The 17410-nt window shown below is 40.5% G+C and overlaps 1 protein-coding gene across 1 annotated transcript in view; it reads right to left on the bottom strand.

Moving 5' to 3' along the window:
- Positions 1 to 16141, bottom strand: part of SNW1 (SNW domain containing 1) — a 38967-nt gene extending 22826 nt beyond the window's left edge. Inside the window, exons 1-6 of the mRNA XM_053601512.1 lie at positions 16067 to 16141; positions 12692 to 12845; positions 7833 to 7994; positions 2350 to 2445; positions 2160 to 2266; positions 660 to 764 (exon numbers count right to left, since the gene is read on the bottom strand). Coding sequence (XP_053457487.1) covers positions 660 to 764; positions 2160 to 2266; positions 2350 to 2445; positions 7833 to 7994; positions 12692 to 12845; positions 16067 to 16080 — 638 coding nt within the window. The 5' untranslated portion in view covers positions 16081 to 16141. The remainder of the gene's footprint in view (positions 1 to 659; positions 765 to 2159; positions 2267 to 2349; positions 2446 to 7832; positions 7995 to 12691; positions 12846 to 16066) is intronic.
- Between the last annotated feature and the right edge of the window lie 1269 nt (positions 16142 to 17410).

Genomic DNA, 17410 nt, shown 5'->3' with positions numbered 1-17410 from the left:
CAATCAAGATGGTGAACATACCCATCACCCCTAAAAGTTTTCCTTTTTTTTTGCAGTTTTTGGCCAGGGCTGGGTTTGAACCCACCACCTCTGGCATATGGGGCCAGTGCCCTACCTCTTTGAGCCACAGGCACCACCCCACCCCTAAAAGTTTTCACATGCTCCTTGACTCTCTATCCTCTTATCCCTCCCATCTCCACCTTCTTCCCCAGAAGCAACCACTGACCAACTTCCTCACTACCGATTAGTTTGTATTTGCTAGCATTTTATATATATGGAATGACACTGTATATAACTGTTCTTGCCTAGTTTTCACTCATCATAATTATTTTGAGATTCATTCATATTATTGTGTGTATTTTTTGGTTTGTGTTTATTTCACATAGGGTCTCACTGTTACAACCCAGGGTGGACTCAAACTCCTAGGTTCAAGTGATCCTCCCACCTCATTCTGAGTAGCTAGGATTACAGGCATGTACTACCATGGCTAGCCATTGTCTGTTAATAGTTTATTCTTTCTTATTGCTCAAAAGTATTCCATGTAAGGATGTATCAGTTTGGATACATCCATTCCCTCATAAATGGACATTTGGGCCATGTTTTTCCTTTAACATCTTTTTTAACAATAGCGGTTCATTCTCATGAAGCCATCTACTTACTTGAATCTTGGAGGCTCCATTGGGTCTTTCTGCATTTCTACCATGCGAATAACCCTCTGTTTAGCTCCAGAATTGAAAGCTACTCCTTGTTGAGATGGTGTATATCTAAAGAAGGCAGAAGAAAACTAAAGGTATAACTAGTTCAAGCTTTCAGCAGGCATTTTCCTTCTATTACAACCCTAAGCTATACTATATTTTCAATTCCTTTCACAAAGTATCAATGGAAAATTACAAAATATTTAGGCAGAGAAGACAGAAACAGAGACAAACAAATTACGAATTATAAGCAAAATAGAAACTTGGAATGGTATTAGTTGGCAAATTATCCATCCCCATCTATTTTCCAACGTGGAAGGTGCAGTATTCAGTTTTACTGATAGTCTGGAAAACAGTACCTGTTGAGTAAGTCTGCATTTGAGGAAAACACACCTATAATACTATAATGTTGGCAGGTAACTTAGGCAGCAGTTTTTAATTAATTATAGGTTGCAAAACAAAGAAAGAATAACAACAGCAGACCTAACAGTTCTGAATTTTCCCTTATTATCCGTATGTGATTTATCTCCCCATGCAAACATTTAGTTGTGTGAAACCTCTTAAAATCTAAAAGTACTTTAAGGCTCAGTGTCCAAAGCACAGTGGTTAAGGTGCCAGCCACATACACTAAGAGTGTTGGGTTTGAGCCCAGCCTGGGCCAGCTGAACAACAATGATAACTGCAACAACAACAAAATAGCCGGGCGTTGTGGCGGGCGCCTGCAGTCCCAGCTATTTGGGAGGCTGAGGCAAGAGAATCACTTAAGCGCAAGAATTGGAGGTTGCAATAAAAAAAAAAAAAGAATTGGAGGTTGCTGTAAGCTGTGACACCATGGTACTCTACCAAGGGCGACATAGTGAGACTCTGTCTCAAAAAAAAAAGTATTTTAAGATGTCCACTTTAAGATGTCAGTGTCTATATTCTATTTTATATATATATATATATATTTTTTTTTTTTTTGGAGACAGTCTCATTATGTCACCCTCAGTAGAGTGCTGGGGCATCACAGCTCACAGCAACCTCAAACTCTTGGGCTTAAGCGATTCTCTTGCCTCAGCCTCCCAAGTAGCTAGGACTACAGGTGCCTACCATAATGCCCAGCTATTTTTTGGTTTTAGTTGTCAAATTTTAAATAATAATTATAGTTTGGATCATATACTCTAAGTAATCATTAATTTTCAAAAACAAAAAAAAAATATTATTTTGGCTTGGTGCCCATAGCTCAGTGGTTAGGGCACTGGACACATGCACTGGGGCTAGTGGGTTCGAACCTGGCCAGGGCCTGCTAAACAACATGACAACCACAACAACAACTTTCAACTGTCCACAGAGTTGACTGCCTTCAAGTCATTATTCAAAACAATGCAAGCATAACTGTTACTAAGTAGGATAGTAAAAGAAATCAGGACCCCTAATCCGAATCAAGTCTGAAATAAAACTAAGCCTTCTAGGCATGACTCATACCGGATATATTGAGCAGGAGCCAGTTTATCAGCTGCTCGAACTGGCATGGCTGCAGCAACCTTCTGTGATACAGATTTTTCTAAGGCTACCCTGGTCTTTTCTGTTATCTGAAATAAGAAACATCAGACTGAGTGGTTTGCAAGTCAATAAGAATGTAAAAAAGTCATCTAATATATCAATTCTCAGTTACCTCTTTAATAGCGTCTTCATCAGGTCTCTGTAAGTCTGGATCATCTGCATTCATAACCTCCTTTGGAACCAGGTCAGTGTATTTGCTATAAATGACCTAAAATGTTCAAACACAAACAGACTTTAAGAAAAGCAGAGAATGAAAAGAAGTAACCTCATTAAATCATTTCAGATGTCAACATGTCCTCTCTCAGCACATTTATAAATTTAGGACATTTAGATTTTGTCTTTTAGATTTTATAACCGAGTAAGCTTAAAATATATACACAAATTGCTACCCTAGTTATATTAATAATTTTCCTTGACCCCATGCATTTAAATTATTTGAGATGGTCTAATAAAGTCAGCATCCAAATAAACTGTGCCAACAAAATCTTATGCATCTTATGCCTGTTTTTGAGGCTCATCAGGACTTCAAATTAATGATGATATAAATTGCCTATAGCCCCATTATCTTGCATTACAAACTCTTCAGAATTTAAGTCAGGTTACCAAATAGTATCTGAATTCATTGGGCCTGGAAAATTTCACTGACTTCATCTCACTTATATTTCTCTTCTCTAGTATCAACTTATTCCTAGACTAAGAAAACGATCATGAGCCACAGTCAAAAACTCTGGAAAACTTTCTTCCATGAAAAGACAAAAAGTGGAAACAAAATAAGAAAAAAAAAATTTATTCTATATTTATATACAACTTATTTTATAACCATTATCCAAATTTACAACTGTTTATTATTTCAACTAAGTCTAACATGCTTTCCATTAGGCTGACGCTGATACGGGAGGCCCCTCCTCCCCAATGGAATATTACTTACTTTCTTATCCACTTATACTTCTCAAATATTTTCATAGAAAGTTACATAGCTGATTTTCAAGTAAAAAAAAGAAATGCTGGAAATTCAATAAATAATGATGCTTTGGTTAGAACTTGTTGACACGGCGGTGGCTCACACCTGTAATTTAGCACTCTGGGAGGCTGAGGCGAGTGGATTGCTTGAGCTCAGGAGTTTGAGACCAGCCTGAGCAAGTGGGAGATCCTGTCTCTACTAAAAATTGAAAAATCTAGTCAGGCCTAGTGACAGGTGCCTGTCTTCCCAGCTATTCACAAGGCTGAGGCAAGAGGATGGCTTGAGCCCAAGAATTTGAGGTTGGTATAGGACATGAAGATGCCATGGCTCTCTACTTAAAAAAAAAAAAAAAAAAAAAAAAAAAATCATTGACACAAAGCAAAGAACAACTTATGAATATGAAAGAAAATCAAATTCCTAGGTGCTGAGAGCCTTAAAAATTTCCTGTAGAAGAAAATTATTTACTAATTAATACAAGTCAAAGTCTTTTTTTTTTTTTTTTTGGAGTAGAGTGCTGTGGCATCACAGCTCACAGCCACCTTCAACTCCTGAGCTCAAGTGATTCTCCTGCCTCCGCCTCCCAAGCAGTTGGGACTACAGGCGCCCACCACAACACCTGGCTATTTTTTGGTTTCAGCCATCATTGTTGTTTGGTGGGCTGGGTTGGAACCTGCCAGCTCAGGTGTATGTAGCTAGTGCCTTAGTTGCTTGAGCCACAGGCGCCGAACCCAAGTCAAAGTCTTGTATTAATAATTGCATTCAATCATATGGCATTCTTTAAAACACTTCAAAGGAAATGCATGCTATTCCTAATTTCTCATTTCAAAAAACAGTAAAAAACACTTTACAACTTACATGACCTGACCTGATTTTTCTACATACTCAATCTCCCCTATAACTCTCTCACTCATTATGCTTCATTCACAATGGCACTTTTGTTTCTTGAACGTAATGTGCTTTTCCTCAATTCTGGGCCTTCACAGAGTGCTGTTCCCAGTTCTTCAAGTGAGTTCTCAATCTCTCTCTCAGATTAAAGTTCCAGCACTGGTGAGGTGCTGACTACTGCTAAAGTAGCAATCCCTTCTTACCCATTCTACTCCATAGTACTCTGTTTACTGTCTTCAAAGCTTTGTTCACAGTATGAAATTATTTATCTACTTTATTTAATCTGTCTCTTCTATTAAAATAATAGCTAACATTTATTGAACACTTTTAAAGCTATATATTAACTAACTTAACCTTTGTATGAACACTACAAGGTATACACAATGATTATACTCCTATTACTGATGAGAAATCTCTTTATTCATTGATGTATCCCCAGTGTCCACCTGTAACAGTGCCTGGTCTAAGGAGATATTCAATTTTTTTCTTTTTTTGAAACAAAGTCTTACGCTGTAACCCTGAGTGCTATGGCGTCACAGTGCACAGCAACTTCAAACTCTTGGGCTCAAGAGGTTCTCTTGCCTCAGCCTCCCGATTAGCTGGGACTACAGGCACCTGCCACAAAGCCTGGCTCAGTTAACATTTTTTATGTGAATTCTGGAGATGCTGTATTACATGCTAAAGGTGTTTTATATTTTAAGCCTTATGGAGCTTTCTCTATAGGCTATTGATTTCCCAGAAAAAAAAACAACCTCACAGCTATAAACTGAAATCTCTAGCTTGTTTTACTAGAATAAGAGGGATCGGGCGGCGCCTGTGGCTCAGTGAGAGGGCGCTGGCCCCATATGCCAAGGGTGGCGGGTTCAAACCCAGCCCCGGCCAAACTGCAACAAGAAAATAGCTGGGCGTTGTGGCGGGCGCCTATAGTCCCAGCTACTCGGGAGGCTGAGGCAGGAGAATCGCCTAAGCCCAGGAGTTGGAGGTTGCTGTGAGCTGTGTGACGCCACGGCACTCTACCGAGGGCCATAAAGTAAAACTCTGTCTCTACAAAAAAAAAAAAAAAAAAAAGAATAAGAGGGATCATATAAGAAAGTATAGGTGGGCGGCGCCTGTGGCTCAGTCGGTAAGGCGCCGGCCCCATATACAAAGGGTGACGGGTTCAAACCCGGCCCCGGCCAAACTGCAACCAAAAAAAATAGCCGGGTGTTGTGGCGGGTGCCTGTAGTCCCAGCTACTTGGGAGGCTGAGGCAAGAGAATCACTTAAGCCCAGGAGTTGGAGGTTGCTGTGAGCTGTGAGGCCACAGCACTCTACCGAAGGCCATAAAGTGAGACTCTGTCTCTACAAAAAAAAAAAAGAAAGTATAGGTAATCTAGCACAAAACACATACTATTCATATGTGATACTCATTTTAGAAGGGACCCTAAAGCTTATTCTAGTGAGAAGAGTGAGGCCCTGTACATTAATATTACACAGCTACTAACTGACCTTAGAAGTCTTATTTCCTTTCAGGATGAAAAAATAAATACCACTGTAAACTGAAAATTATATAACGCTCTAGATAAAAATATCAAGACTATGAAGGGTTAATCACTTTTACATTATAAAAACCTTTTACATTATAAAGGAATACGAAGTAAATGATTCCCTAGTAGTCATGTATGTTCAACATGAAGTCTCAATACTAATTTAGCATACAAGAGCCATTTGCTGCTTCTTACTTGAGTATTCCAAAGTTAATAACCCTTTAAATGAGCATCAATAAGAGTCTAACATCCCACAAGTCTGAGTGAAGGACATCTGAAGAACAAGATTCCTCCATGGCAATTAACTATAAAACCCCAAATTTTTATAGCCTGACAACTAAATGTGAAGCAACTCAGTACATCCCAGGAGGCAAAGGGCTTTGGGAGGGTTATCAAAAAAATACAATATACTCTTGAAGGTATCAGAAGCACAAATAATTTCTGTGAACAAGTACTAACTCTCATCTGTGAAATGATTATTATTGATTAATGATCATTGAAAACTGGCAAAAAATTTAACTAAAAAGATAAGCCCGCCAACATATTCATATTCATGATGCAAGATAGAAAGAAAAACACTGTATTTAGGCTTAGTTTGTAAAATCATACAAAAAGGTAGTAACATATAATTTATCATGGAGTCAGTTTAAAGTTGTTGGTGTTTCTTGGGGGGAGTGGCATAATCATAGTTCAATGAAGCCTTGATCTCCGGGGCTAAAGTTATCCTCCTGGCTCAGACTCCCAAGTAGCTAGGCCTATAGGCATTCCACCACATCCAGTTGCTTTTTTAAAATTTCTGTATAGGCAGAGTCTTGCTATGTTGCCTAGCCTGGTCTCAAGTGACCCTTCTGTCTTATATGTTTTTGCAGTTTTTGGCCGGGGCTGGGTTTGAACCCACCACCTCCAGTATAGGGGGCCAGCGCCCTACTCCTTTGAGCCACAGGCGACACTTGACCCTTCTGTCTTGGCCTCCCAAAGTGTTGAGGATATAGGCATGACCCATTCTGTTGGCTCCACTCGTCTTTGTATTCAAATTGATGAGGGAATCACCTGCTAAGGGTGAGACAGGATGGAAGAGTAGAATTAGGCATGGTGAGAGTACAAGGGAGCTGAGCTGAAACAGGAAATAAAATTTGCATGATTATGTAATTATTTCTCCCCAAAACTCAGCAGCCATGATTCAGGAGCAAAGGATAAGCTGTTAGTGTTATTTCGAGGGTAAAATGAAAAGTCTGGGGGAAAAGAGAGGCAGAAAATAGGTACTGAAGTCTCTCGAATATTTTCCCATCATTAATTCTATAGAGATCTTTTAATTCTATCTCGAGTATTTATTTATAAGAAAAACCAAAAAACCAAAAAACTAGGTCTTCTTAAAAATAGTTCCTTGGCCCTGAGTGTAGCTTCTCTGTGATGAGATTATTTTAAGCAAATTTTATTTTTGGTCTTTGGATTACTTTGTAAGCAGGGCCATCCTAAATCTGGATGGCAAATGCTAGCTTTGTACTTAATCTAGGGCAAAAGAAGTTTTGTAACTTATTATATTCAAATGAACTATTAAAGTAAGTATGTAAGTAGTCTGTCAGTACATGGAAAAATTATAATAGACCATAGGCAAAATTAAAAGTCGATTTTTTAGGGCTTTGGAATTGCAGATTTTAAAAAATTTGCCAGTATCTACTATAATTGTTTTTAAAATGCAAAACAAGTAAAAATACTTACTATACACAAGCTATCACAAACTCAAGAGAATTTCAAAGGAAAAATCATTGCTTGATTCTGAAGTTAGCTTAAAGTATACTGCAGTATACTTTTTTTTTTTTTTTTTGAGAGTCTGTGTTACTATCATCCTGGGTAGAGTGCTATGGCATCAGCCTAGTTCACAACAATCTCAAACTCTTGGGCTCAAATGATCCTCTTACTTCAGCCTTCTGAGTAGCTAGATTATAGGTGCTCACCACAATGCTGGGCTAGTTTTTCTATTTTTAGTAGAAATGGGTTCTCACTCTTGCTCAGGCTGGTCTCAAACTCCTGAGCTCAGGCAAATCGCCCACCGAGGCCTCCCAGAGTGCTAGGATTACAGGCATGAACCACCACTCTTGGTTTTCATTGCTTCTTTTAACATAAACCAATGGCAAGAGATTTGTCATTTTCACAAAATCAAAAGAAAAAAATTTCTTCAGAAAACATTTATCATTGAGAAAAATAAAATCAATAAGAGTATTACCTTGTCTTTTGACTGTCCTTGTCGGGCAATTGCATCATACTTAATCTTCCCTTCAGGATCCACCTGAATGGCCAAAGCATTTGACATTTTTTTCTTTCGTCCCATATCCAATGGATACTGGGCCACATGGATTTCTGGAAAAGCACCTCCATCTCCAAAATCCTACATATTTAAAAAAAGAGAAGAAAGAAAAAAAAGTACTATTTAGTAGTGATTTGAGATTCAAGATATATTCATCCATTCAACAAATAATTATTGAGTCCTTAGTATGCTAGATGCTGGAGAATCGGCAGAGGTCCCTGCCTGTTGTGGAGTTTACATTCTAGTATATGAAGATACAAAAACATACTCTTTTGGTTTGTGAAAAATAACATGAAGGCCATAGAGGGACTGGAAAGAGGTGCTACCTTCAACAGGGTGGTTGGGATAGCCTTTGTGATGAAGTAACATGAAAGCTGAAGTCTGAATGATGAGAAAGCAGTTATGGGAAGACCTGAGGAAAGCACTAAAAGCAAAGCAAATAGCAAGTGTGTTGCTAGCATGAGCTTGATATATTTTAGGATATGAGAGTTCAGTGGGGTTGATAGGTTCTTAAGAACAGTGAAGCTAACATGCTGGCTGCATGGGTAGACAAATACCAGACCATGAAGGGTCTCCTAGGCCATAGCAAGGAATCTGGATTTTACATACATAGCAGGAAGTAAGCAAAATCTTTAAAACAAGGCATAGATTTTCATTTTAGCATATATCTATGTTTTAGTGAGGAATAGATGAAGCTATACTTAGAGTGGAAATACAAAGAATATTTTCTTAGAATCAGATTTTATTAACATGTTATTTATTCAGTTATGTGAGAAACAAATAATAGAATAGGAAAAACCCCCAAATTAGTTTATCACTAGTTTCTAGTAGAAATTACATATAATTATTTAGGAGAGAACTAAGATTTCTTTTTTTTTTTGAGAACTAAGATTTCTAAAGCAGAAGAAGCTAAATAAAGTCTGTCAATAAAGTTTAATATTTTAAAAATGTATCTTATCAATAAGCCTAATTTTTAAAGTTTTAAAATATTTAATACCATTTGTTTAGTTCCTTTTAATTTAAAAAATGTGGCCAGGTATGGTGGCTCACATCTGCAATCCCAACACTCTGGGAGGCCAAGGCTGGTGGACTGCCTAAGCCAGAGCAAGATCCCATTTCTAAAAATACCTCCCATTATGGCAGGCTCCTGTAGTCCCAGCTACTCAGGAGGGTGAGGCTAGAGAACTGCTTAAGCCCAAGTGTTTGAAGTTGTTGTGAGCTGTAACACCCTGGTACTCTACCAAGGATGACAAAATGAGACTCTGTCTCAAAAAAAATAAATAAATAAAACAAAACAACAACAAAAAAACCAACAGTAATTCACATTTATGTCACTTAATCTTTATAGCTTTTATTTTCATATGGAAAAAATGAAGGTAATTTCCCCCAAGATCATAACAGCTAGCATATGCAGGAATTGAACCCCGATCTTTTGGCTCCAAAAAGCTTTGTGTTTTGTTTTTTTTTTTTATAACTTTTGAGTTTTGAAATTTAGCGATAAGATCTCCCTGTCTCCCAGGTTGAAGCACAATCACAGCTGTCTGCAACCTCCAACTCCTGGCTCAAAGAGTTCTTTTACATAACCTCCCGAGTAACACACACCAACACGCTAGGCTAATTTAAAAAAAAAAAAAAAAATTTATGTGTGTGTAAAGATGAGGTCTCTCTATATTGCCCACGCTGGTCTTAACTGATCCTCTCACCCTGGTCTTCCAAAGTGTTTGGGATTATAGGTGTAAGCCACTATATCTAGTCAGTTTTATATTTTCCTTTTTCTTTTTTTTTTTTTGACAGTCTCTCTGTCACCCTTCCTAGAGTGACATGGCGTCACAGCTCACAGCAACGTCCAACTCTTGGGCTTAAGTGATTCTTTTGCTTCAGCTTCCCAAGTAGCTGGGACCACAGGCACCTACCACAACGCCCGGCTATTTTTTGTTGTTGCAGTTGTCATTGTTGTTTAGCTGGCCTGGGCCAGGTTCGAACCTGCCAGCCATAACCACTGTGCTACGGGCACCAAGCCTGTATTTTCTCCTACTCTAAAACACCTTTGAGTTCAAAAAAGCCAAATTAGCATTACAAAGACACGATCAAAATACCTATTAAAATTAATCATTTTCATCATTTGATGAAGTTTGTGAAAATATCAACCTTTACAAGACTTTTTCAAGCAATATTCCATTACATTCAAGACAAATGAGTTCCTAGGTACCACATGCATATTTGCTAAAGAGCACTTTGAAATTTTTGAAAACCGGCTCTGTGCCTATAGCTCAGCAGCTAGGGCGCCAGCCACGTACACTGGAGCTGGCAGGTTAGAATTCAGCCCAGGCTTACCAAACAATGACAACTACAACCAAAAAATAGCTGGGTGTTGTGGCGGGTGCATGTAGTCCCAACTACGGGGGAGCCTGAGGCAAGAGAATCGCTTAAGCCTAAGAGTTTGAGGTTGCTGTGAGCTGTGACGCCACAGCACTCTACCCAGGGTGACAGCTTAAGACTCTGTCTCAAAAAAAAAAGAAAATTTTGAAAACCAACAGAACTGAAAGACATTTTCTTATAAATTAGGCAGAAATAGTTGATGCATTCCTAAGAAAAGTGCTTTCTGTACCCAGGCCATCAATCTGACACAAGCTCAGATCCGTTAGAGTTCTTCAACTATAATAAGCACTTCAGAACTGTAGATGTAGCATTATGTGGTCATTAAGCTTGCCAGAAAATCACAGCTTTTACTTTGAAAACTGGAACAAAATGCTTTCTTCCACAGAACATTCACTCCCCTCAAGAAGCATCCATGGTATTTCCAGATTAGCTGGCCGTTTTCATTTGATTTTTTAAATAAACTGTTCTATTCTACCAGGGTATATGAAACCTTTGATAGTCAAGTAAGATTTTTAAAAGCTAATAGCAACTAAATGTCATTATGCTGAAATGCAAAGATGAGATTCCCATTGTACATAAAATGATGCCTGTCACCCCCGTTTGCTGTAATCTATTGAAAAACTAAAGAATCTCTCAAAAGACTTTCAACTGCTCCACTAAATAATGTCAGTCACTACCTTTCTGCCCCAGATCAGACTCTTTGATGATCTTTTATTTTGCTGTTTCTCACAAATTACACTGTAAGAGACAACCAAAGTAGCAACAAAAATCTCTTAATAAATATAAAAAATTCCTTCTAGAATTCAGAAGGACCAAAGGTAAAACGAGGAGAAAAAAACAACAGAGATGGCTCGGCACCTGTGGCTCAAGCAGCTAAGGCGCCAGCCACATACACCTGAGCTGGTGGGTTCGAATCCAGCCCGGGCACGCCAAACAACAATGACGGCTACAACCAAAAAAATAGCCGGGCGTTGTGGCAGGCGCCTGCAATCCAGGGTACTTGGGAGGCAGAGGCAGGAGAATCGCTTGAGCCCAGGAGTTAGAGGTTGCTGTGAGCTGTGATGCCACAGCACTCTACCCAGGGTGACAGCTTGAGGCTCTGTCTCAAAAAAAACCAACAAACAAAAAAAAAACAGGGACTATGTTAGAACAAGATAAGATCTATTTGGATATTCCATCATAATAGGCTCTATAGTCTGATAGGCAGGGAAAAGACAAACATGGGAAAGGTCAAGAATACAAATGGCTTCTGGTAGAGTTCTAAGGAACAAGTTTCAATTTAACAAATACTATAGTCACCTCTCAGAAGCATATAAAAAAGGCAACAGCCCTTCAAATGTGTAAAGTAAACATCATAAGCACATAAAGATGAAATATAAGGGGCAGCACCTGTGGCTCAAGGAGTAGGGCGCTGGTCCCATATGCCAGAGGTGGCGGGTTCAAACCCAGCCCCGGCCAAAAACCACAAAAAAAAAAAAAAAAAAAAAAAGATGAAATATAAGAAAGTGAAAAAATAACTAAATGCAAAAGTATATGGTGTAACCACTTCAGATTTTTAACACGGCACAAACACTCTGTGGGACGTGGAGAAGGAAAATTTGCAGAAGTCAAAATGAATATTGGGAGAGGAAGAAGAAAAAGGGTTGATAAAAGTGGAAGAGGTCTTAAGAAGACAAAATACTTGGTCTCAAATGATTGTTTTTCTCTCTACATAAATGGTCAAGTATGGGAGTGCCACTCTGGAATTAGGTAGAGGAATATATATTAAACTGATGAGCAATTAAGATCGAGCAATTAAGAGAACAGGTGCTGCCAAGGAAGATTTTCCTCTGGGTATGAGATACAGATACAAAAGGATCATTCCAGATTCTTCCTGCTCCCTTACTGCTTCCAAAGCAACCAAATGTTGTCTCTTATAACTCTTAAAAATCTATCTAATTGGGCATGTATTAACATTTTCAAATTGAAGATAAGAAAACAGATGAAGAGAAAGCAATCAGCCAAGGAAGTGCTACTGGAGTTTTCCTAGGAGGAAGGAAGGTTGTCTCTACAGGGTTCTGTAGTATTACTGGGGGTGGGGGAGGGCAAACCCCTTATTTTTATCTTATTTTCTCATTTTTTTCTATATGCTATGTTCCTGGATTTATAAATTGTAAATGTTTGAGAGTTTGACATAAAAATAGACAAAATGGTACAATTCTCTAGTGATATATAAATAAGCAAAAAGAGTGATACATAATAAGCAAAAAGAAAAGATAATGAGGGTACCTTAAGAGTTCACAACTAGAATATCACAATGACATTCATAATCAGAGGTTTTAGAGTCTAAATTTATGTTACAGCATGCTATGATAAATGTCAGCACAATTTAAAAATACAAACTGAACATCAATATTTACCTCTAATAACCGAGGTATCCAGCCTTTCCGGTATCCGTATGGGGGAGGTTCTCTTCGGGAAGAGACCAGTGAGGTCTGCCGTGATCTCTGGGATCTTGCTTTTTCTTCAGCCTCAAGCTGGTCCTGAGACAGCTGAGTAGGTGCAGGTAAAAAGCTATAAGCAAAGATAATAAAAGTCAGAATTTTGAAAAAAACTCTTACATTTAATTTGATTACTGCACTCTGGCCATCAGAGATGATTTTTCCTACAACACTCTTTCCTTTGGGCAAAAAAGCAGACTTTTCAATGATTTATGGCAATATTCAGTATCAGTCATTTCCTCATGTGTGGAAAGAAGTGTTCAAAGATAACACATTTGACTAGGACAAAGGCAACTGATGTCCTCAGAATCAAAAGTTAACAGGTTATTTCACACAATAGATAAACGATTAAACTTTTATGCTTCTAGTTATTTCTCTTACAAAAAGAAAGCAAACATCCTGAATTACCCAGGAACCAACTATCTTAACATATGGCTTTCTACATTCCGTTGCTATTTTTATACTCCTTATTTTTAACTATTTATTCTTAAGCTTTCTTACTTTTAACTGTTTTAATGTCAATACTAAGGAACTAGGATTAAAATGGAAAGAAAACATGAGTTGCTTGTCTGAGTGCATTTTCCCAAGGGTATCTAGTTTAGAATGAATTTAAAATTTAAGAGGCTAAACAAGCAAAGGAGAAGCTGTGAAGATGTAACTTATTATCATTTAATCAAAGTAATCTTTCTACCATTTTTAACAATGTTTAAGTATTATTATGGTTATTGTGCTGACACCCCAAAGTATCAACACAAAATAACACAAAGGGATTCAATAGATGAATATAGTTAGTGGAAAAAATAATTCAGCTTCCTTTGTTATTCTTGGCTAGTAAGCATGTGAGTAAGCAGTTGGTGTTATTTATTCAAAAATATGTATTGATCAATTAGGTACAGGCACTATGTTAGGAAAACAATGAGACTGGAAAAAGTTTTTTTGAGACAGAGTCTCACTTTGTCACCCTTGATACATTAGCTCACAGCAACCTCCAACTTTCGGCTCAAGTGATTCTCTTGCCTCAGCCTCCTGAGTAGCTGGGACTATAGGTGCTTGCAGGAATGCCCAGCTATTTTTAGAGATGGGGTCTTGCTCAGGTCTCCAACCTGTGAGCTCAGGGCAATCCACCTGCCTCGGCTCCCAGAATGCTGGGATTACAGGTGTGAGCCACTACACCTGACCTGCATTTCTTTTTTTGTTTGTTTTTTGAGACAGAGTCTCACTATGTCACCCTCAGTACAGTGCTGTGGCGTCACAGCTCACAGCAACCTCAAACTCTTGGGCTTAAGGGATGCTCTTGCCTCAGCCTCCCGAGTAGCTGGGACTACAGGCACCCGCCACAACACCTGGCTATTTAGTTTTGGTTGCAGTTGTCACTGTTGTTTAACAGGCCCCGGCTGGGCTCAAACCCACCAGCTTGGGTGTATGTGGCCAGTGCCCTACTCACTGAGCTACAGGCGCTGAGCCTGCACTTCTGTTTTATTCATACATAGTCTTTCTGTCCTACCAGCTCTATGATAATAGAAAATGTAAAGATACAGGAGGAAAAAAACTCTCCATTTTTTCTATTTCACTCAACAATCAACACAACATGCACACTTCCGACACCAGATGTATGTAGGTTTCCTTCCACATAACAAGCAAATAATCAATTCTCCAATAGACATCAGCTAAGTGTCCTCCAATTCAATTGTCTCCACCTGGGAACAGCATCAGACCCCCCCCACACACACACACACAAGTTGAGGGCTTGCTCCAAAAGACTGCTGCCACTTCACATGCCAATCAATAGTAAGGCCAGTAAATTTGTGCCACTAACCAACTGAATACAAACCAAGGTCTTCTTGGTCTCTTCTTTGGGTTGATTAATTTGCTAGGATGGCTCACAGAACTCAGAGAAACACATTTACTGCCTTAATATAAAGGATGTTACAAAGGATACTGGTGAACATCATTTGGAAGCTATGGAAAGCGACATAGTCCCCAAGGCTGGCCATTTAAAGACTGAATTCTGCCACTGCAATCATAAGCATACAACACACATGACATCTCTAGAAATTTTTCCTCTGTGCGCATTTCAAATTCCACCTTTTCCACAAAGCCTTCCCTCATAACTCTACTCTACTAGTCACAGTTCTTCCCATCTGGAGGGGGCACTCAACTGTTTACTAAAGGAAATTCTCCAGGCCATATGGCTCATTCCACCTAATTCCTTTTGAGTTAAGGTTAGTACTACACAAATAAGCATTTTGTGCTGTTCTTTAATTTTGCATGCCTCCTATTCCAACTTCCCCGAAGTGGAAGACATCTTTCTGTACACACAACCCCTAGGACAGAGTAAGGCACCCCAAAGAATTTGAGTAAACAAAGATTCTCAAAATAATCTTCTGATTAAAACATTTTCAGGATTCATACTGTCATCAGCCAGGAAAAATACGCGTGAGAAGAACGAAGTTTGTTAAAGGGGCTCAAGTTAATCTCCTAAAACGATTACTTTCTTTACAATCTTCTTTACCACTAGACTTTTCCTGTTGAGTTCACGTGGAAAGTTTCTCTTTACTTAGATGGGGAAGCAAGGCTAGAGACTGGTGTGAGTTGCGGGACTTCTTGGAATCTCCCACTTAGAGCATCATTTTCTCAAAGGTGGGGAGCCCTTTACATAAGGTTACTAAGGCGACGCGCAACAGCAAAAATCTGAGGTGGTTCCATCCACGGAAGAAATTCTAAGATCCAAAGTTAAAGTGCGGAGCAGCGGCGCACATGAGCACACAGGGGCCACTACTGTGGCTCACTGGACATCTCCGTGCAGCTCCGGACCCCTTTTATTCAGGAATCCGGGTTTCGGGAAACAGAGCGGACAGCCAAGAGAGAGAGACCGCGGCAAGCAAACGGCCGGAAAGCCGCGCAGTCGCAGCCCGCGCGCTTCCCTCCGCCCAGACGCATCAGCCACTGCCCTCCACAGCCCACCGCGCACACCCACGCCGGGGCCGAAGGGAGCGCTCTTTACACCCTGCAGGATGCCTCGGCGAAAAACTGGCGCGACTCCGAGCGTCTGAGGCCACGCCTCAGCTTTCGGCCTCACTGAGGGGCAAAGTAAACCCGGGAAGCCGCTCAGCAAAGACCTCAGCTTTGACGAGGCCTCTTCGCCACTGCGGCCCGCGGGAAGGTCCAGCCATAGTCTTGGCCCGCGTCACTCTGAGCCCAGGGCTAGGTCACTGCCTGGAGAGTGTGAGCAGAAAAATGAAAGATTGCTACTCCCAGACCCTTCCGTATCGAGGACCCGAGTCAACAACCCACCTGGTGAGCGCCATCTTCTTCCGCTTCTTCCAGCGCGAGCGACAGCACCGCGGGGCGGGTCTTTCCCCGGCTACGAGGAGCGGAAAGGAAGGAGTGCGCAAGGCGCAGGCGCTATGACCGAACGGCCTTCTGGGATTTGTGGTTCTTTGAACTACAATCCGTTTCTATTCTAACCAGACCGATTTTATCAGGAGATAATCCGGTCAATTAAGAGCAGCTGCATAACTCCATCGACCATACCCTGTGACTGGATAAGGCGTTCATGGGCAAAATAACTAAGTTGATGGGAGATGCCTTTTATGCCGCTTTATTTCATTACCCTCTGAGTCCATTCCCTTAGAGGTGATACCAAATGCAAAGCCTTCCAGGGACAGCAACTTTCATTATTATTTTTTAAGACAGAGTGGTGGTGTCATAATTCACAGCAACCTCAGACTCTTGAGCTCAAGTGATTCTCTTGCCTCAGCCTCCTGAATAGCTGGGACTACAGGCGCCTGCCACAACGCCCAGCTATTTTTAGAGGGGGGGCTCACTCTAGCTCAGGCTGGTCTCGAACTCCTGAACTCGCGCGATCCGCCCTCCCAGAGTGCTGGGATTACAGGCGTGAACCACCGTGCCTGGCCTATTTTATTTTATTTTATTTTTTATTTTATTTGAGACTGAGTTTCGTTTTGTTGTCCAACGTAGAGTGCCATATCATCATAATGCACAGCAAACCTCAAACTCTTGGGCTCAAGCGATCCTCTTGCCTCAGCCTCCCAAGTAGCTGGGACTACAGGCGCCCGCCACAACCCCGGGCTAGTTTCAGAAACCAAGTCTGGCTTTTGCTCAGGCTGGTCTCCAACTCCCGAGCTCGAATGCTCCACCCAGCTCGCCTCCCACAGTGCTACTAGGATTACAGGTGTAAACCACCCCATCCGGCACCAGGCAGGGCAACTTTAAATGAAAGAGTAAGGTTCGGTGCCCATAGCACAGTGGTTGTAACACCAGCCACATACACCAGGGCTGGCGGGTTCAAACCCGACCCGGGCCAGCTAACCAACAATGACAACTGCAACAAAAACTAGCCGGGCGTTGTGGTGGGCGCCTGTAGTCCCAGCTACTCCGGAGGCTGAGGCAGAGAATCGCTTGAGCCCACGAATTTGAGGTTGCTGTGAGCTGGCACATAGCACTCTACTCAGGGCAACATAGTGAGACTCTGTCTCAAAAAAAAAAAAAAAAAAAAAAAAGCAAAGAAAGAAGGAGTAAGAGGGCCGGGCGAGGTGGCTCACGCCTGTAATTCTAGCACTCTGGGGGGCGTGTAAGTGGTTGGATTGCCTGAGTTCACGGGTTCAAGACCAGCTT

This window comes from Nycticebus coucang, chromosome 9 (genome assembly GCF_027406575.1).
Source record: "Nycticebus coucang isolate mNycCou1 chromosome 9, mNycCou1.pri, whole genome shotgun sequence".
Lineage (NCBI taxonomy): Eukaryota > Metazoa > Chordata > Mammalia > Primates > Lorisidae > Nycticebus > Nycticebus coucang.
This window is presented reverse-complemented; position numbering and strand designations above follow the sequence as displayed.